At 27.6% G+C, this 19,198-nt stretch overlaps 3 protein-coding genes across 5 annotated transcripts in view; 1 reads left to right on the top strand and 2 right to left on the bottom strand.

Annotated features, from left to right (window-relative positions):
* The window catches only part of LOC122502485 (disco-interacting protein 2), a 97,557-nt gene extending 91,914 nt beyond the window's left edge, over window positions 1–5,643 (bottom strand). Inside the window, exon 1 of one of the 2 annotated variants that reach the window (XM_043612569.1) lies at window positions 5,426–5,643. In XM_043612569.1, the coding sequence (XP_043468504.1) occupies window positions 5,426–5,513 (88 nt within the window). In that variant the 5' untranslated portion in view covers window positions 5,514–5,643. The remainder of the gene's footprint in view (window positions 1–5,425) is intronic. The other variant, XM_043612570.1, reaches the window with a different exon arrangement.
* Window positions 5,644–6,235: 592 nt separating this feature from the next.
* LOC122502487 (ATP-dependent DNA helicase Q4) lies at window positions 6,236–17,208 on the top strand. Its single transcript, XM_043612574.1, has 9 exons — window positions 6,236–6,606; window positions 9,538–11,571; window positions 11,807–11,918; window positions 12,032–12,831; window positions 12,910–13,197; window positions 13,302–13,637; window positions 15,602–15,761; window positions 15,945–16,267; window positions 16,396–17,208. The coding sequence occupies exons 1-9, from the start codon at window positions 6,496–6,498 to the stop codon at window positions 16,633–16,635; spliced, it is 4,404 nt and encodes a 1,467-aa protein (XP_043468509.1). The 5' UTR covers window positions 6,236–6,495; the 3' UTR covers window positions 16,636–17,208.
* LOC122502489 lies at window positions 16,985–19,141 on the bottom strand. 2 transcript variants are annotated; one of them, XM_043612576.1, is made up of 3 exons: window positions 18,447–19,141; window positions 17,376–17,777; window positions 16,985–17,255 (listed from the first exon to the last, which is right to left on the bottom strand). In XM_043612576.1, the coding sequence occupies exons 1-2, from the start codon at window positions 18,615–18,617 to the stop codon at window positions 17,403–17,405; spliced, it is 546 nt and encodes a 181-aa protein (XP_043468511.1). In that variant the 5' UTR covers window positions 18,618–19,141; the 3' UTR covers window positions 16,985–17,255; window positions 17,376–17,402. The 2 variants fall into 2 exon arrangements, with proteins under 2 accessions (XP_043468511.1, XP_043468512.1); XM_043612577.1 differs by having other exon boundaries at window positions 16,985–17,777; window positions 18,447–18,707; window positions 19,009–19,123.
* Between the last annotated feature and the right edge of the window lie 57 nt (window positions 19,142–19,198).

Below are 19,198 nucleotides of genomic sequence, written 5' to 3'. Positions count from 1 at the left end.
AACTCACAGTGTATCCCTGTTATTGTTTTTAAGTCTTGCTACGTAAGAATGGAAGACCGTTACTTCCGGTCCACCTGGCACTTGAATGAAATCTATACACCTATAGACCACGAGACCCTGCGAATTTTATGAACCCTAACAACTCATTCGTCTCCGATGTTGTGGTAAAGATTTGGTATGTTAATTAATCACAATATTTCAATTATATGTTAGAATAATAAGCTAACATTTCAAACACTCAAGAAATTAACATTTCAAGATTAATAATTTATTCTTTAAGAGGTATTTTTTAAAACACAATATTAATATGCTGTCAAGTGTTACGTCAGATTCCTTTCATTTTTCCACAAATAATATTTTAAAAACTGCAAAATTAAAGCTGAAATTTTTTTATGTTCATTTCATCAATACTTTGCTTACTCATGAAGATTTTTATTTTATGAATTTATAAATTGCAGTATTACTATACACTACTGCAGTATTGTACCAAAAAATACTTTTTTTTAATTTTCTAATTTTTGTCAGTTTTGTGAAGTGTCTAAATCTAAAACGAGTTTTTTTGGTCGTCAAGTTTAATTTTTCGATAGCTACTTTTTTACTACTTTCTTTCTGCCCTTAGGTAAGCTACTTTTTCCTACTTTTTTAAAATTAATTATCGAGTGCAAAGTCTGTATTTCTTTTCCAAATAGAATTGTTTTACATTGACGTTTAATTTAGAATTTTATGAAAAGGAGACTTACAAATATGCTTAAAAATGAAAAAAAGCCTTTTTAAGTTGACATGAACTATAAAGGATAAAATTTTATTCTAAATAAATGCTCAGATGTATTGCCAAATTAAATAAAGAACTTTGTTTCTCAACAGTTTCTATTACATAAGACGCATCGTGACCAAATGAGAAATAATAGATGTTGACAGAATATAATTGAAAAGAAATGCAGTGGAACGAAAGAGGAAAGAATGTCTTGAGTATTTTTTCAAGATACATTTATACAATAAAGCGATTTAACATCTTTTGTCATGTTAACGAAACTTCAAACTTTATATATACCATTCACTCCTTTACGATTCTGATCATTTATATATATATATACATATATGATCCGAAAGCAATACTAAAACATCCTGCCATATGAACTAGCTGTTATTCTCTTTTAATACAGTCTCCCTCACAAAAGGAATACATTTACATAATTTATTTTTATCAATTTCGATTAATCTCGAAACAATACTATAATTCAAGGAAAATATATGGTCCACCTTTTTATTCCAATAAATAATGATTATTTTGTTTCATAAAAAAGATTTAAAAAGAACATTAATTTCAATTCCAAAATACTTTAACTATTTACTTGAAATCACATTACAAATACCGAAAAAAGGGAAAATAATCCATTATTAATACAGGCTTCACAGTGCCCCTAAAATTTTAGGGGAAATAGCGGACTGAAAATTAAAAAATAGGGGACTTTTAGGGGACCATAAAAATTTGTTAAATAAAGATAAAAATATAATTTTTATACAGGGTTGCCACAAAAATTTAACTTTATTTGATATTTTTAAAAATAATTGAATTCTTGTAACGAATTTTATTAAAAAATTTTAAAATAATTAAATTTATGTAAAGAATTTTATTTTTAAAAATAATTGAATTTCTGTAAAAAATTTTGTTATTTTTAAAAAAAATTGAATTTCTATAAAGGATTTTATTATTTATAAAAATAATTGAATTCTTTATAAGAATTTTATTAAAATTTTCAAAAAGTAATTGAACTTTTGCAAACGAATTTTATTAAGATTTTCAAAAATAAATATTGAATTTCTGTAAAAAAAATGTTGATATTTCTGAAAATAATTGAGTTTCTGTAAAAAATGTTGTTATTTCTGAAAATAATTGAATTCTTCATAAGAATTTTATTAAAAAATTTTTTAAAATAATTGAATTCTTGCAAAGAATTTTATTAAAATTTTTAAAAATAATTAAATTTCTGTAAAAAATTTTGTTATTTTTGTCGTTTTTTGTTATTTTTTAAAATAATTGAATTCTTTATTAGAATTTTCAGAAAATAATTGAATTCTTGCAACAAATTTTATTAAAATTTTCAAAAATAATTGAATTTCTTTAAAAAAAATGATGTTATTTTTTTAAAAAATTGAATTCTTTATATGGAATTTCTTAAAATTCTTAAAAATAATTGAATTTCTGATAAGAATTTCATTGAAATTTTTGAAAATAATTGAATTCTTGAGAAGAATTTCCCTATATATTTATAAAGATGATTTAATTCTTGACGAGAATTTTTTTAGAATTTTGAAAATAATCTATTTTTTGCAAAGTATTTTATTACATTTCAAAAGAATTGAATTCTTCTGCTGAATATTGATATTTATCAAAATAATTGAATTTTGGAAAAGAATTTTATTAAAATTCCTTAGAATAATTGTTTTTATTGGAAAAATTTATGCGATTTTATATGAACAAAAAGTTTTGAACGTTCAAATGAACGAAATATTTTTTGTTAAAAATATTTTCATAGATTATTGATTACAATTAAAATTAAAAACTCAAATTTTACATTTAGAAACATTATATAATTAATTTGCTTAATAGTGACGCAAAATTATAGTAATAAAAATTTAATTTGAAGAAGAAATAAATAAATTTCGTTCATTTGAACGTTCAAAACTTTAACCTCCTGATTTTATTGTTTATCAAGCTAATTGAATTCGTTTGTAAAATTACTTAAAAATTCTTGAAAATTATTGATTTTCTCCGACGAATTAAGTGTTACTTTTTAAAATATTTGAATTATTGCAACGAATTTTCTTGTTTTATTGAATAATTGAATGTTTCTTAAAATTGAATTCTTTCCTCAAGTTTTAATAAAATTTTTATTAATAAGTAATTGCATTTTTCAAGGAATTTATTTAAAATTGTATTAAAAATATTTGCAATTCTGCGATGAAAATAATTGAATTCGTAAATGAAACTTTATTATTCATGAAAATAATTGAATCGTTTCGTAGAATTGTATCAACAAGTTTTTTATAATTAAATTTGTTGATAAATGTTACGAAGATAGTAAATATTTAAAAACATTGAATTGCGAAAAACTTTTAAAAATAATTGAAATGTTGCAGAGAATTTTATTTAAATTTTTAAAAATAATTGAATTTCTTCGAAGAATTTTATTACTTTTGAAAATAATTGAATTCTTGGAAAGAATATTGTAACTTATGAAAATAATTGAATTTTGTAAAGAATTTTATCAAAATTCCTAAAAATTATTGAATTTCTGTGAAGAATTTTGTTATTTATTAAGATAATTACATTAAAACTTTTGTAATAATTAAATAATATTAAAAAAATCATTCTTGTCAGAAATAGAAAAAATTTTTGAAAGTTTTTTTATTAGAATTAGAGCCTGTTAATAAAATAAAAACAATACCAAATAAATAATTTAAATTAGTAAATTGTTAACTGAGCAATAACTATATTGAAAAAATAAACCATCATTTATGTAAATTGAAATGTCAAATTGTCAAGATTAAAACTTTCCTTCCATGACTCAGATGTTAATGATTGATTTAATATTTATATTTGAATTTAGTCGAGTAACTAAAGAAAACATTTTTTTCGGTACATTATTAATCTTTTGTTATTCAGTCCGTGTGTATAGAAAAAAGTAGTGCATTGTATGTATTTCAAGTTGTCCTATTACGAAAACTTGTCCATTATTTAGTTTGCCGAGGGTGTGGACTCTTTTATCTTTTATTGTTATAGTCGAATAGTTTCGATAAAGGAAAGATAATTTCTCTCATGTGATGTAAATGGCGCGACAAAATTGGTTTTACTAAATGACGACATTTAAAGATGCCGCATTAAGTAATTGCTCCAGTGACATCCATGGCAATAATTAATGCCTCGACCTGTACTTGCAGTCAAGTGTCATTTCTCTATATACATATTATTGCTCGTCGTCATAAATAATAAATGTTTTTTTAAGGAAATCAATTATTTAAAAAAAAATTAATTGCAGAAAATAATAATTGAATTAAAATTTTATCACTCGGTCATGTTTTATAACAATTTTTTATAAGTTGTTTAATTTCAAAAAAGTTTGAATTTGAAATTTTTGATCTTAATTCCTATGGAACAATAATAATATTAAATAAAATTATTTACGTTAATTTGCACATATTATTAAATTAAGAAAGAAAAGATTTTTTTGATTAAAAAGAAAAAAAACCTGGGTGATGTAAACATCTGTTTTATTAATCTAAATAAATCACAAAATTGTTTTCGTTGTGCATTCCCGAATCTATTCCAATTTATATTACATCAGTCTTGAGTCTCCTCGTTTCGAAATGTCAAACGGAATCTGATAAGTTAACGTTTATTGACTTTGTAAACAAATCGAATAATTTTTTTTTCACTGTGTATATATAAAAAGAGAAATATTTAAATGAAACCAAATAAAGTAAATAATGAGATTTGAAATAATTTATAAAACGAGATTAATTCTTTAAGAGAGAAAGAGAATAAAGTTGCATTCCTTCCCTCCCACGACAAATTGAGGCAGTGACCGTCTTGGACCGTCTGAGTCGATTATTTTTACTCAGCCACCTGCCAACCTAGTTCTGTCAACGCACAAAATAGTGCATTTAAATCCCCGGATATTTAACTTGACGTTGAACGTGAAAACGATCAACACTTCCAAAGGCACTCGTCGTCACACTGTGTATATATAGATGTAAACTCGATTACGGCGTGAGAGACGGAATAGGGATAAAATATAGGGGTAGAGAATATCTGCAATCACGACATTTGTCTAATCCTTTCATAACCTCAAAATCAATACTGCAAAAAGCGCGTCACTTTCGCAAATAAATGTTGAAACGATCAAAGTAGGCAGGTGGTACACGTTTATTCAAGAATGACAGCAGGTGGATGTTGAAAAGTAAGAGAAAAAAAATAAGAAAGGAACAATCGACTGACAACAAAGGACTTCGGGTCTTGTACTCTATTTCCCAGCTAGATTTTTCTCGCTATCGGGAAATGGAATTTTCACTAATATTGCCAAGTATTTCAAAGTGAAGAATGGTGAGAGAAATCACGAACAAGTATTCGGAACACTTTGGAATTGGTGACAAGAACCATAGAGGCGCGGTCACAGAGAGGACCTGTTAAAAGAGAATTGAGAAAATCGGTATTGTTCTCCCTGTGACAGTGACAAAAGAAAATTTACAATTGACAATAATTGTCGCCCACGCGAAAGCGTGCCGGCGTCAATTCGCGCGAATTATAAAAACGGCAACAGTGAGAAATTATCGATTATATCAACTGCCCGTGACAGGATTCGTTCAAACGGGGTGAGTCAGAAAGGAGGTGAATATACTCGCGATTGAATATTTTTTGACTAACCTTCGAAAAGTTCAAGGGCTAATTCCGTAAGTTTCTCCCTCACGTCCTCTGGAAGCTTGTCGACGTCGATGTCGTTGAGCTCGGCCATCGCTAAGCCATTCGCGATGCACTAAAATCACAATTTTCACAGCCGGACATTCCACCACTAAGTCATCACTGTCCAGCCATCTTGTCTGCCACTGTACTTCTTGTTCCGTCAGTCGCCACCAGTTGGCGGTAGCCGCTCATCAAAAGGAGTGCGCGGAGTGGGGAGAAAATATCGACCGGAAGTTCTATACACAAAACCGGTTTTATATCCTGGTGCGGGTTTTTTAAACTCTTCAATTTATAACTTTTCTACTTCTCGCTCTAGCGACTAAACCTCGAGAGAGAGACGAACTAACACAGCATTTACTCGCATACTAAACACTTTTATTTTCCTCTCTTTTTTTCTCCTGACAATTTTATATTCTTCTTTTCAAATACTCTACAAGTATCTTATCTATAAGTACTAGTAGTGTGCTGAAGTTCTTATTTTAAACTAATAATTTTTCCCCTCAATCACATGTTAACTATTTTGAATTTTCCCGCCAGACGGAAGCTGGAAGAACTACTAAAAACACTCAATTTTCAAAGGAGAGAATTTCTTTAGTAGTAAATAAACAAAAATAAGTTAAATATCTTTGATCGGACTGTAGCAAAAATTTTCAATAACCACGAGATGAGTAAAATTATTGTTTCTGAAAAATCGGAAAACTCGGACATGCGCAGAACGGAATGTCACTTTTAGGCGGGACTTTAACCTAGCAGACGATGCGATCTCAGCGACTTCGGTTGACACTCTAGTCTTTTAACGGGCATAAGGAAAGTAATTTCTTGTCAGATGCATTTTTCATAATAACATCATCCATTTCTAATATTATACAATATTAGAAATTTTTAATTATTTCCAATTAACTAATGTGACGTATTCAAATAATTTGAAGGAAGTTTAAATTTCAAAAAAATCAAAAAACATTCGATATAATGAAAAATTTGTGACGAGCTTGTTGTGACAAATAATCTTTTTGACTTCTGCAATCTCATAAATTATGGAGCTTTTTGATGATCCAAAAGTTAAACGGACTTATCTTAAAAGTAAAATTCGAGTGAAACAATGGGAGAGTAATTTTATGGAAAAATATGGACGTAAACCAAATAAGGTATTTATTACATTCTCATTTTTTTAAGTTTCATCAGTAGAGGCACATTTTTTTGACGCTTTTAATAAATGTAGATTTCTCCTTTAAATTCCTTACTGTACTTTAACAGTCACTTTTATTTCTGAAGGTGTTTTTTTTACAATTAAAAATATTCTTTATTGTTACTAAAATATAAATCGTATAATATTGAACACATTGTTTTCACAAGTCGATAAGTTTCGCAATTGTTATTATTAAAGTTTATGAAGTAATCGGAATGAATGTATTACTCCAATTTCTTAAAATTATCAGTGGAAATATGGATTTTTTATTTTCTTTTTATAATAAAAACAAAGTTTTTGTCATATTTTATTAACACATAACCTAAAAACTGGCAATTTTCTTTGGAATATAAAAGAGTTATTTTCATTTGAAAAATTTAATTAAAATTTTTTTTGACTCATTTTATTAAAGGTAAATAATATAGCAGAGATAGAAATATTTTGTTTTCTGAATTAAAAAAATAATTTTACAGTGGGTTTGTCCTAATTTTACTTCTTTAAATAGTTTACTTAAATAAAATAGTAAATTAAAAAGTGTTGTATTATTAATTTATTATGGAAAAGGAAATACTGTTCATTTAAAAATACTGACATTATGTTCCTAATTTTGCAATATTTCGATTCTGTTTAATATTTTTGATTGCGTCAATTTAATTTGTATTTAGGAAATTTATAAATAATCGTAAAATAAAATATAATATAAAATAAATATAAAAAAGAAAAATAATATATAAAATATTGAGACTTTCTAGCGAAACGACCGTGACCTTATAAATTCATTATTTTGCAAAAAAAAAAAAAATTTCATTCAGATTCTTAATTTAATAAATTATGTATATTTTTTTTAATTTTTAGAAAAATTTATTGTAAACGAAATATTTTTGAAAATCTTAAAAAAACCTTGAATTTAAAGACAATTTAATTATTTTTACAAATAGTAGAATTCCTTGCAAAAATTCAATTATTTTTTATACAATTTTAATAAAATTTCATAAAAGAATTCAATTTTTTTTGAAAATTTAATATTTTTCGAATAAATTCAAATATTTTCTAAAGATTTAATAAATTCTTCGAAATAATTCAATTTTTCATAAGTAGTAAAATTCATCGCAAAAATTAAATTAACTACTTTTTTTAAATTAATAAAATTTATCTCAGAAATTCAATTATTTTCAATATAATTTTTAAAAAAACTTCAATAAATTAAAGAAATTTTTTGAAAGAATTCAATTTTTGTCAAAACCTTTAATAGCATTTATTCTTCGCAACAATTCAATTATTTTTATAAATAATAAAATTCTTGTAAGGAATACAATTATTTTTATAAATAATAAAATTCTTGTAAGGAATTCAATTATTTTAAAATTTTTTTATAAAATTCTTATGAAGAATTCAATTAGTTTCAAAAATAACAAAAGTTTTTACAGAAATTCAATTATTTTTAAAAATTTTAATAAAATTCGTTGCAAGAATTCAATTATTTTTATAAATAATAAAATCCTTATCAGAAATTCAATTATTTAAACAAATTATTTAACATTTCTTATGAACAATTTAATTTTTTTCAAAAATAACATTTTTTACAGAAATTCAATTATTTTTAAAAGTTTTAATAAAATTTTTATGAAATATTCAATTATTTTCAAAAATAACAAAATTTTTATACAGAAAATCCAATTATTTTTGTAAATAATAAAATCCTTCTCAGAAATTAAATTATTTTAAAAAATCATTTAACATTTCTTATGAATAATTTAATTCTTTTCAAAAATAACATTTTTTACAGAAATTCTGAAAAATTTGTTTTTTAATATATTTAAGGTTTTTCAATTATTGAATTATTGAAATTTGTTGAAGTAATTGTCATTTTCTGAAATTCTATTAAAATTATTTAATTGATTCTTAAAATTTATCCTTTTTTTATTGTAAATAATTAAATTTGAGAATAAATTTTTTCAAATTATTAAAATTATAATTTATAATTAACTGAAAAAGGATTATAGTTAAATTTTCATAATTAGTTTAATTTCAGAAGCTTATAAACTAAAATTTTTGAAAATCTTTAGTGTCGTGGAAAAATTAATGATTAATTTATTATTTTCAATGTTTATAAGAAATTTTAATTCAAATTTTTTAAGTGACTTGAATTTTTAACAAAATGTATTAATGAATTATTAAATTTAATGGAAATTTTGTTAAAGAAATATCAAATAAATAGAAATTTTCTAAAATGAATTGAATTCAAAATAATTAAATTTGTTAAAAAATTTTTTTAGAGATATTCAAAAAGAATATCGAATTTTTCAATGAATTTCAATTTAATAATTTGTAAATAATTGAATTTCACAAAAAATAAAATACAATTAAAATTATTATTGTTTAATTTCAAAAAGATCTGAATTTCATTTTAAAAAAATTGTAGTTTCAAAAAGTTTTATTTAAATTTCTGAGAAATTAGATTTTTCAAAGATTTCGATTTAATTTTTTGGAGGTAATTGAATTTTTATAAACTTGTAATTAAAAATTTCTGAAATAATAGATTTTTTCTCTATTAAAAATTGTAAAATAATTGAATTTTTAAAAAATGTATTAAAATTTTTGAAGATAACTGAAGAAAGTTAACTACAGAAATTATTTTTTTTTAAATCAAGGTAAACACTCATTAGAATTTTTAATTTGCTTCTAAAAAATTTTTTTTTTTTTTGATTGAACTCTCTTTCAAATTTTTTAAGAGATCAGAAAAAATTAAAATTCTGCCTTGAAATCAGGAAAAAACAAAATAAAATTTTTGCGTGAACTCTGATTGTCGAAGTTTTTGTTTTTTAATTAAAACTTTTTTAAACTGATGTAATTAATTATAAGAATTTAAAATAAGTGTTTTTATTTTTAGAACGATATTAGGGAAGCGGACATCAAGATTCGACATTCATACAAAACTTATTGGAATTTAAAGACCCAAGCTCTAGACGAAACACTGACCGACATCACATTCGATGAGGAATCAAACACTTCAATGACTTCAGCTTTCAGTTCGCCAAACACAAAAGAAGTCGTCAATGACATAACAAATCTGACTCTAAATTCTTCAACTCAAGAGGTGGAAAATTCTGTTTTAGAAACTTCCGTTACGGACACAACTTTCTCCGAAATTTGCCTAGCGGAAAAGACAATAACCGAATCTCCTCCAGACAATACAAATGTCAAAGGTGTCTGGGGTGATCATCTTTCGAATAAAAATCTTCCCAAACGTGGCAAGGGTCTTTCAATCGGAAAATACCCCTCGTTTCAGCTGTCGCAAAAAATGTTCAAAAGTTCCAGTTTCTCGAAGAAAAATCCCCGAAAGTCCCTGTCGATGTCGAGGATAAAATCGAAGGATAAAATCGAGGATAATTTACTGAGTAAGCCAGTGGAATCAACGAATGACGGATTTGACACGCCGGAAATAACGGAAGCACTACTCGGCGAGAAAATGAAAATTATTCACGAGGAAACGAAAATTTCGACTCAGTCTTTGAATACAATTCAGCAGTTGATCGAGGGCCGCACTCTCACGAGCAGGACAATTAATCAAGGCTGGCTGGAGAGATGTGGAATGAAAAATCAAACTCAAACTCCCGAAGTGTCGCCAATTGAACCACGAAGACTGTCCGGAGTGAGTGACTCGGGAGTCGAATCAATGGAGAGCAGTATTCACTCGCTGAAGGAATCCGTTCAGAGTCATTCGACGAATGTCGACACTCAATCGACACACGATTCCGACGAAGACTTTGTACTCAACAGCGATTCCGAGGAGGAGCGACGTAGCAAACGAATTCGAAATTTCAACAAATTCTCCTGTGATATTGAGAATTTAGCGAAACGACCTTGCTTTTTCGAGCAACCCTCGAAGTCTTCTCAAAGTCTCCTTGATTATACACCTTGTACACCTCGAGAGAGTGAAGCCGAAAATTCGAAAATGGAAATAGTAAGTCGTCACGAGAATTTAATCGAGGAAACACCGACTGAAAGAATTGAGAAAAAAGAGACTGAAGAATTACCAAAAACTAAACGTACTCACACCAAACGAAAGGGTCGTAGGAAAATGATAGAATCAGACGAGGACAGCGATCCGGAGTATTCGCAAGAGTCGAAGAAGAAAATGCCAAAAAGAACCACAAAAGTCCCGAGGGCGAAGAAGAGCGTCCCTAACGAACCAACGACGAAAACTCGAGCAACAAGAAAATCGACGAAACAAAAGGAGAATGTCGACCAAGAAACTGTCGTCGTCGACGAGAATGATGTCACTTTTGGCATAGAATCCCTGGATGTAGTTCCACGTTTACCAATGAAAGGCTACGGCACCGGAGATTTAATCACCGATTTCTCCAAAGTTCTGGCAGGAAAGAATGAAAAGGAAAATGACACCGGTTCGAATGAATCGAAACTTGGGAATAAGTTAACAGCCAAGGACAAACTGGAACAGAAGATGAAGCGAGGGGAATTAAATGATAATTACGTGAGAGTGAATTTGAAGAAGAAAGTCTTTGTCCGGGGGAAGAAATCATTCAATTTTTCGAAATTCAAAAAGGGTCAGTGGAAGCAGAGGAAAAAGGATTTGTCCTCGAGTGCTGCGAGTTTGGACGCGGCGGATTTCGCCGAGAAAACAGGAGGCGCTTGTCATCTGTGTGGTGAAATGGGCCATTTTGCAAGGCAGTGCAAAAATCGTAAGGGCGAGGAACTGCTTCCACTAGAACAAGTTAATGATAAATCAGAGTTTCCAACATTGGAGGAGGCTGAGGAAATGGCGAGAAGAAACGCTCTTATCGCTCACTCTTCGAGAATGGATCGACTTCCGAAAACTTTGCCTAAAACAGTTGAAGGCAGCACGGAAGTTGATGAGGAACTCGAGTTTTCAGATTGGGAAGACGAAGCACCTGAAGAAGAGGTAATTTCAGTCTTTTATATTTTCAAATCCAAAAAGGTTAATTATTAAATAATCTTATACTCAGAACTACGAAATTAAGTCTTTTTTAACATTGTGAAAATAATTTTTAGTAAGAAAATTTATTTTTTTTTTTTATTTTTCTTTTTGCTTTGAAAAAATCATTATCAATGAAATCAGGAAAAGTAAAATTGATTTTTTTTTATTACTATTCAAGGATTATTATTATTATTCACAGCAAATTCAAACTGGATGCAGAATTCCAAAGGAGTTGATAGAAAAACTTTTGCCACCTGAAATTTGTCAAGTGAAACCAGTTTATCCTCTTGGACCAGACAATTCTCTCATAAGTAAGTATCATAATTTTAATAACTTTTTTTGCATTAGATGAATTAAATTATTATTTTTTCTGTTATGAAGGGAAAATTATTTTCATTAACGATTCTCGTGATTTTTTTTCCAGAAACACCAGATGAAGTTTTTAAAGCATTGAAGGACTTTGGTCATGACTCGTTCCGTCCGGGGCAAGAAAAAGCCGTGATGAGAATTCTCTCCGGACAATCGACCCTCTTGACACTGTCGACAGGATCGGGAAAGTCACTTTGCTACCAACTTCCGGCCTACATCTATGCAAAGAAGTCCAATTGCATAACCTTAGTCATTTCGCCCCTTGTGTCCTTGATGGATGACCAGGTGACGGGAATTCCATCTTTCCTGTCGGCGGCGTGCTTGCACACAAATCAGTCGGAGAAGGTTCGCGGGAAGGTCATGGATTCGGTGAGGAATGGAAAGTTGAGTATTCTCCTTGTCTCTCCGGAAGCAGTGGTCGCTGGCGAAAAGTCAACTGGATTCGGTGCCCTTTTTAGACAGTTGCCACCAATTGCCTTCGCCTGCATCGACGAGGCCCATTGTATCTCTCAGTGGTCGCACAATTTCAGACCCTCGTATCTCATGGTGTCTCGCGTCCTGAAGGAAAAATTGGGAGTGAAAACAATTCTCGGTCTAACTGCGACTGCGACGAATTCAACGGCCGAGAGTATTGTGAATCATTTAAATATTCAGGACAAACTGGAAGGAATTATCAGCGATGTTCCAATGCCGTCGAATTTAATTCTCACTATTTCCAGAGACGAGAATAGAAATGTGGCGCTTATAGATCTTTTGAAGAGTGAACGATTTGAGAAATGCGACTCGATCATTGTTTACTGCACGAGGCGCGAGGAATGTGTAAGAATCGCTGGACTTATCCGAGTTTCACTTCAGGTAAATTTCACTTTAGTTTTACATCTCAAGTTTTTAATCACACGAACAAAAATTAATTAATTACATTTGTTTTCTTAGGTCCACGGAAATCGAGAGAGTGGCAATGTGAAAGTGTCAAAAATTGCAGAAGCATATCACGCAGGATTGTCTGCTTACCGTAGGAAAATAGTGCAAAAGTCCTTTATGAGCGGGGAAACTCGAATAGTCGTCGCCACCGTGGCCTTTGGAATGGGAATAAACAAATCGAACATTCGATCAGTAATTCATTTCAACATGCCGGCGAGTTTCGAGAATTACGTTCAAGAAATAGGAAGAGCTGGACGAGACGGACTTCCTGCTCACTGTCATCTCTTTATTGACCCCGGGGTAAAAATTACTTGAATTCATCTAAAATTAATCTTTTAACGATCTTATTAATTAAGGGCGTTAAAAACAATGCAAAATTAATTGATATTTTTGCCAAATTACAGAATGATGTTGATAAATGGGAACTGCGACGACACATCTTTTCAAATGGAGTAGACAGACGAACGATAAGACTTTTGCTTCAGAAAATTTTCGTCCCATGTTCCTGTGTAGCGAAGAACGCCCGGGAAAATGGTCTACGATGTCCAGGACACGAAGTCGCGATTCCAATTGATGAAACGGTTCAAGCGCTCGACATCACCGAAGAAACAATTTCTACTCTTTTGTGCTACTTGGAACTCCATCCGAAAAGATTTATTACAGTCTTATCCTCGGCTTACTGCACCGCTCGAGTTTCGAGTTACGGAGGTACCAACGATTTGAAATTCGCTGCACAAACTGTAAGTTTTTTCTTAACAATCAGAATCTTTATGCAATTCTTCACAATAATTTAATTACTTTTTTCATGTAAATTCAATTTTCTAAAACGTTCTTGATAAAATTCTAAGCAAGAATTCAATTATTTTCATAAATAATAAAACTCATCGAAGAATTTCAATTATTTTTAATACTATTTTAAATTAATTATTTTAAAAATTCAATTATTTTCACAAATATATTTTTCCTCAAGAATTCAGTTATTTAAAATGAAATTTTCATAATATTTATTATATTTTGAAAAAAATTAATTATTTAAAACAGTGTTTATAAAATTATTATAAAGAATACAATTATTTTCAAAAATAACAAAATTCTTCTCAGAAAATGAATTATTTTTGAAAATTTTAATAAAATTCTTAGCAACTATTCAATTATTTTCATAAATAATGAAATTTTTCTCAGAAAGTCAATTATTTTTAAAAATTTTAATTAAATTCTTAACAACTATTCAATTATTTTGATAAATAACAAAATTCATTGGAATTGTTAAAAATTGTATTTTTTATTAAAAATTTAATTTCAATTCCTAGAAAGAATCAATTATAAAAAAAATGTTTTTCTAAATTCTTTGGAATAATTAATTTATTTACAAAAATATTAGAATTTTTCACAGGAATTGAATTATTTTCGTAAATAATGAAATTCTTCTCAGGAATTCAATTATTTTTGGAAATTTTAATAAAATTCTCAGCAATAATTCAATTATTTTTAATTTCTTATTTTTAATACAATTTTACAAGAATAGTTCAAAAATTTAATTTCAATTCCTAAAAAAATGTTTTGTTTTAATTCTTTGGAAGAATTCAATTTTCTTTTAAATTATTAGAATTTTTCACAGGAATTTAATTATTTTCAAATATTTTTATACAATTGTTCGAAAGAAAACAATTATTTTATAGAATTTTAATTAAATTTTTTTGAAATAATTCAATTATTCTTTTAGATTTTAATGAAATTCTTCCTAAGAATTCAATTCTGTCGATAAATAACAAAATTATTCACGAAAATTCAATTATTTTGAGACATTTTAATAAAATTCTTTGCGAAATTCAATTGTTTTCGAAAATAACAATATTCATCACAAGAATTGAATTATTTTTAAAAATAATAAAATTCTTTTTTGGAAATTCAATTATTTACAAACATTGTAATAAAATCTTTGACAAGAATTCAATTTTTTTTATAAATAATAAAATACGTTTCAGGAATTAAATTATTTTCAAAAAAATGTAATAAAATACCACACAGACATTAAATTATTGTCAAAAATTTTAATAGAATTCTTCGTTAAAATTAATTATTTTTAAAATCTTTGCGCAATTTAATGATTTTTAATATTTACTATTTTCATAAAATTTCCAAACAGAATTGAATTATATTTAAAAACAATTTTCTAAAAATCTTTGTAAGAAATCAATTCTTTTCATGATTAATTAAAATTTTTCTGGAATTCAATTATTTAAATTAGAATTTGCATAAAATTAGTCGATAGAAATCAATTATTTAAAAAAATTAATTATATAATTCTTCACAAGAATTAAATTATTTTTATAAATATTTAAAATTCTTTGCAGAATAATAAAATTCGTTGCAGTTATTGAATTTATTACCAGGATAAGAAAGGAGTAAATATTTTTTATGAAAATTAGGAAAAAGTCAGGAATATAAAATTTAGAATGGAATTTTTGGCAGTTTTGTGAAGTGTTTAAAACGAGTTTTTTGGGTCGTCAAGTTTAATTTTTTGATAGCTACTATTTACTACTTTTTTCAATCTTAAAATCTACTTTTTTCTACTTTTTTAAATATAATTATCGAGCGCGAGGTCTGAATTCACTATTATATTATTTTAAATTTATTTTCTTTTTATTGATTCTAATTTAGTTTATTATTTGAAAATCATATTAACATTACTTGTATTTTTCAGTCACCACCTCTTGCAATGGCAATAGCTCAAGATATGAAGAAAGGAAAGAATCATGAGAACAGTGGATTTATCGAATTTCCTGTTATCGATGTAGCCGCGACAATTGGATGGGACAGTGGAATTGTCAAGAATCATTTGAAAAATTTGGAATGGACAACAGGTGATTTTTAATAATTTGATTCTCTAATAATATATTTCTTTTTGGGTATTCGTTACTTGAGGGTTGTCAAGATTGTAAATTTCAAATCTGTCATAAGCTTTTCTAAATGACAAATATTAAATTATTTATTATTGAGCACTTATTTAAATGAAATATTATATTAAATAAGAAAATTTTGTTTAGTTGATGGAAAATCGAAACGTTCGTCGATATCTGTAAGATACTCTACTCTGGGTCTTAGAGTTAGAACACCGGGAGATCTGACTGAGGAGGAACTTGATACAGCGCTCAACGCGCTCGTTGAGAGAACCAGTTCTCAGGAAACTATGGGTCTTAAGCAAATTGAAGCAATTCATACGGCTGTGCAAAAATATAGCGTTCCATCAATCAAAAAGTGCCTTCAACTCGATGAAGAAATTCAAAAGAAGTCAGAAGATCTTAAGGAAATTATACGATCTTATTTTAAATCTGATTCTTCTTTAGAACATATTGACGTGAATCCTAAGGTATTTATCTTTTATTATTATTATTATTATTATTATTATTATTATTATTATTATTATTATTTTCAAACAATTTGCATTAATGTATCTAATGATAATACTCAATTGATGTAATTTTTAATTTTTTCCAGACGAAATTGTCCAACGAGACGGAAGTGATAAACGACATACGAATCTTGATTTCCAGCTATCGTGATACAAATTTCTCGGCGAGAGCCATAGCAAGAATCTTTCACGGGATACAAAGTCCAAATTATCCAGCTGTAACTTGGGGACGTTGTAGATTTTGGCGATCGCACTTAAATTGTGATTTTAATTTGATTTGCCAATTAGCAGTTCAAGAAATTCTTGCAATGCACGTGGGAAGCTAGTTTTCGGTATTCTCTCTATTTTTAATTTTTTGTTTCTTAGAAAACTATTTTTACCAGTTTTTTCTCAGTGTTTCATAATTTTATAGTTGCAGAAGACATAGAAAAATATAGAGAGTGAACTCATATTAATTTAATATGAAACCTAAAAAAATATCTAAATTTTTCAATTTTAACATTTCATATTTTTAATGAAGAAAAAAGAAATTATTTTAAATGTTATTAATTTTACGTGGAGAAACAGATTTTAATAATATTACATTTATTTACACTGAAATATGAAAAGTAACAAAATATTAATTTGGTTTGTGGTTGTAATGTTCATTGTATTCTGAAAATATTCGAAACGAAAATCGACGAAAGTTGGGCTTTTATTCGTTTCTAGTCCATTTAATGATTGTTTTTAATCGTGACTAAACTTCTTATAGAATAATTGTGATAATTTACAATAATTGTAAGTTTAAGCGCCTTTAGTTAAATTAAGTAGTTAATTTGTGTGTTCCTTGGCGTCCATACCGAAAAAATAAAGCGATGTTCTAATATTTTCAAGATAATATAAAATGAGGTAAAATATCACAATGCTTTGTTAATTTTTAAACTTTGTGCGTTGGAGAAAATTAAAAGACCTCGTAAAAAATATTAGAAAAATAGTTTTTTTTAATTTTAATTTCTAAATTTTTTGAGAATTTCCAATTTAGCTAAATTTTATCTTTTTACGAAATCTTTTAATTTGTCAATTAAAAAAAAAAGTAGAAATCTTTTTTTTTCGATCACGTGACAACCCTTTTCATATAATTGCATTGCTTTAAAAATCGATGCATTCTTGCTTGTTGCATTTTATCAACTCGATTCATACAAGTTTCACTTTGACAGAGAGCGCAAAATTCTGACGAGATTCCATGAAATGGAGATTGATAGTAAACGTTGGAGTCCTTGAGACTTTTGTTTTTGCGATGTGAATAAACATGAAGAATAACTTCCATCAAAAAGAGTACGGCAACAAACCATCTGAAGTATATTATTGCTGGTAAAAAGAGGCAAACAGGATTTATCCTGCAGAAAGTTTCACCGTCCGGAATGCTATCAATGTCTTTGAATTTATCATATTTTTTCTTTGAAATCGATTTTTGAATGTCTTTAGGAATCTGAAAAATTAAAATTTGTTTTATTTAACTTTTTAAAAATTTTCAGAATTTAATTTAGTTTTTTTGTTTCATGAATTTGAATTTCAATTATTTTTAATAAAAAATTTTAAATTTAAAAATAAACAATTTAAAATTGTAGATAATAATTGAATATTAGAAGCATTATAGGAGGAATTTTTAGAAATAATTGAATTTCGAAAAGGTTTAGTTAAAAAATCAGGAAAATAATTGAATTTTCGAGGAATTACAATTATAATTTTTTTAAATAATAAAGTTTGTATTATTGAAATGAATTTTTTATTCAAAAAATATCATATTACCATATTTTCAAAAGCAATCATATTTTTTGAAGAAAAAAGTTAATAAAATTGATTGAAAATAATTGAATTTTGCAAAAACTTAGAATTGAAGTTATTATTGGGATGAGATATTTATAATTCACAATATAAAAAACTAGTAGTTGAAAAAGGAACTAAAATTGCGCCTCAAATATATACTTACAGGTATAAAAATGGTAAACAATTAAAAGTTAAATTCTTCGAAACAATAAAGTTACCGGAATTTCTCTTATTTCTTAAATTTTCGAGAACTTAATTTTAATGAATAAGAAATAAATAGAAAAAATAATTAACTTAAGAAAAACAGAATAAAAATAAGAGGAAAATTTACTTGAAAGGGAACTTTTCGACGTATTCGTCTAAAGTCAACGTTGGTCTCAGGCTCTCCTGTCTCAACATTGTTTGACACATGCAGATGATCGTCATTAATGTCAAAACACTCTCCAGTTTCTTCGTCAATGAAAATTGATCTCCTCATGGCCAACGCAGCCTCTCTTGTCATTTAATTTGCCGAAAGAGAGCCACCAGCTAGGCTACACTTGACACTACTGACTGTTCAGGTCACCTGGGTCACTTCCCGGATGCTAAAGTCCTGTTGATTTTAATTAAATGCAACAAATACAACTAAAACTTTTAGAGGTTATGCTAAAAAAGAGGAGCGGAAATAATTATTGACAATAATTTCTATTTGATAATTTTATTTCAAGTATTGGCACAACATTTTTCATCAAGTTTGTACGTCAAATTTACAGCAAACTTATTATGACAAATAACAAAATGTCCCCCTGGATGGAAAATTTGCATTGCAAATTCGCAGATAATTTGCATGTCAACGTGAATATTAATTCCATGCGCAATTTTCTGTCTTTTATTTCTTATAGGTATAGACTTACGCACAACGTATTCTGGTATTAGTCACATTTTTCTAATATAAACGCAATAATAAAAGAATCTTTGATGACAATCGCAATAATGTAGAACTGTGCATATTAATACAAAAAGTTTTGTTGATCGAATACGATCTTAACAAAAAAAAAAACTTTTGTTGATCGTTTGAACGAATTTGAATTTCCCGCCATGAGC

Source organism: Leptopilina heterotoma, unplaced genomic scaffold (genome assembly GCF_015476425.1).
Source record: "Leptopilina heterotoma isolate Lh14 unplaced genomic scaffold, ASM1547642v1 Lhet_232, whole genome shotgun sequence".
Classification (NCBI taxonomy): Eukaryota; Metazoa; Arthropoda; class Insecta; order Hymenoptera; family Figitidae; genus Leptopilina; species Leptopilina heterotoma.
Note: the sequence above shows the minus strand (reverse complement) of the source record. Positions and strands in the feature narration are given on the sequence as shown.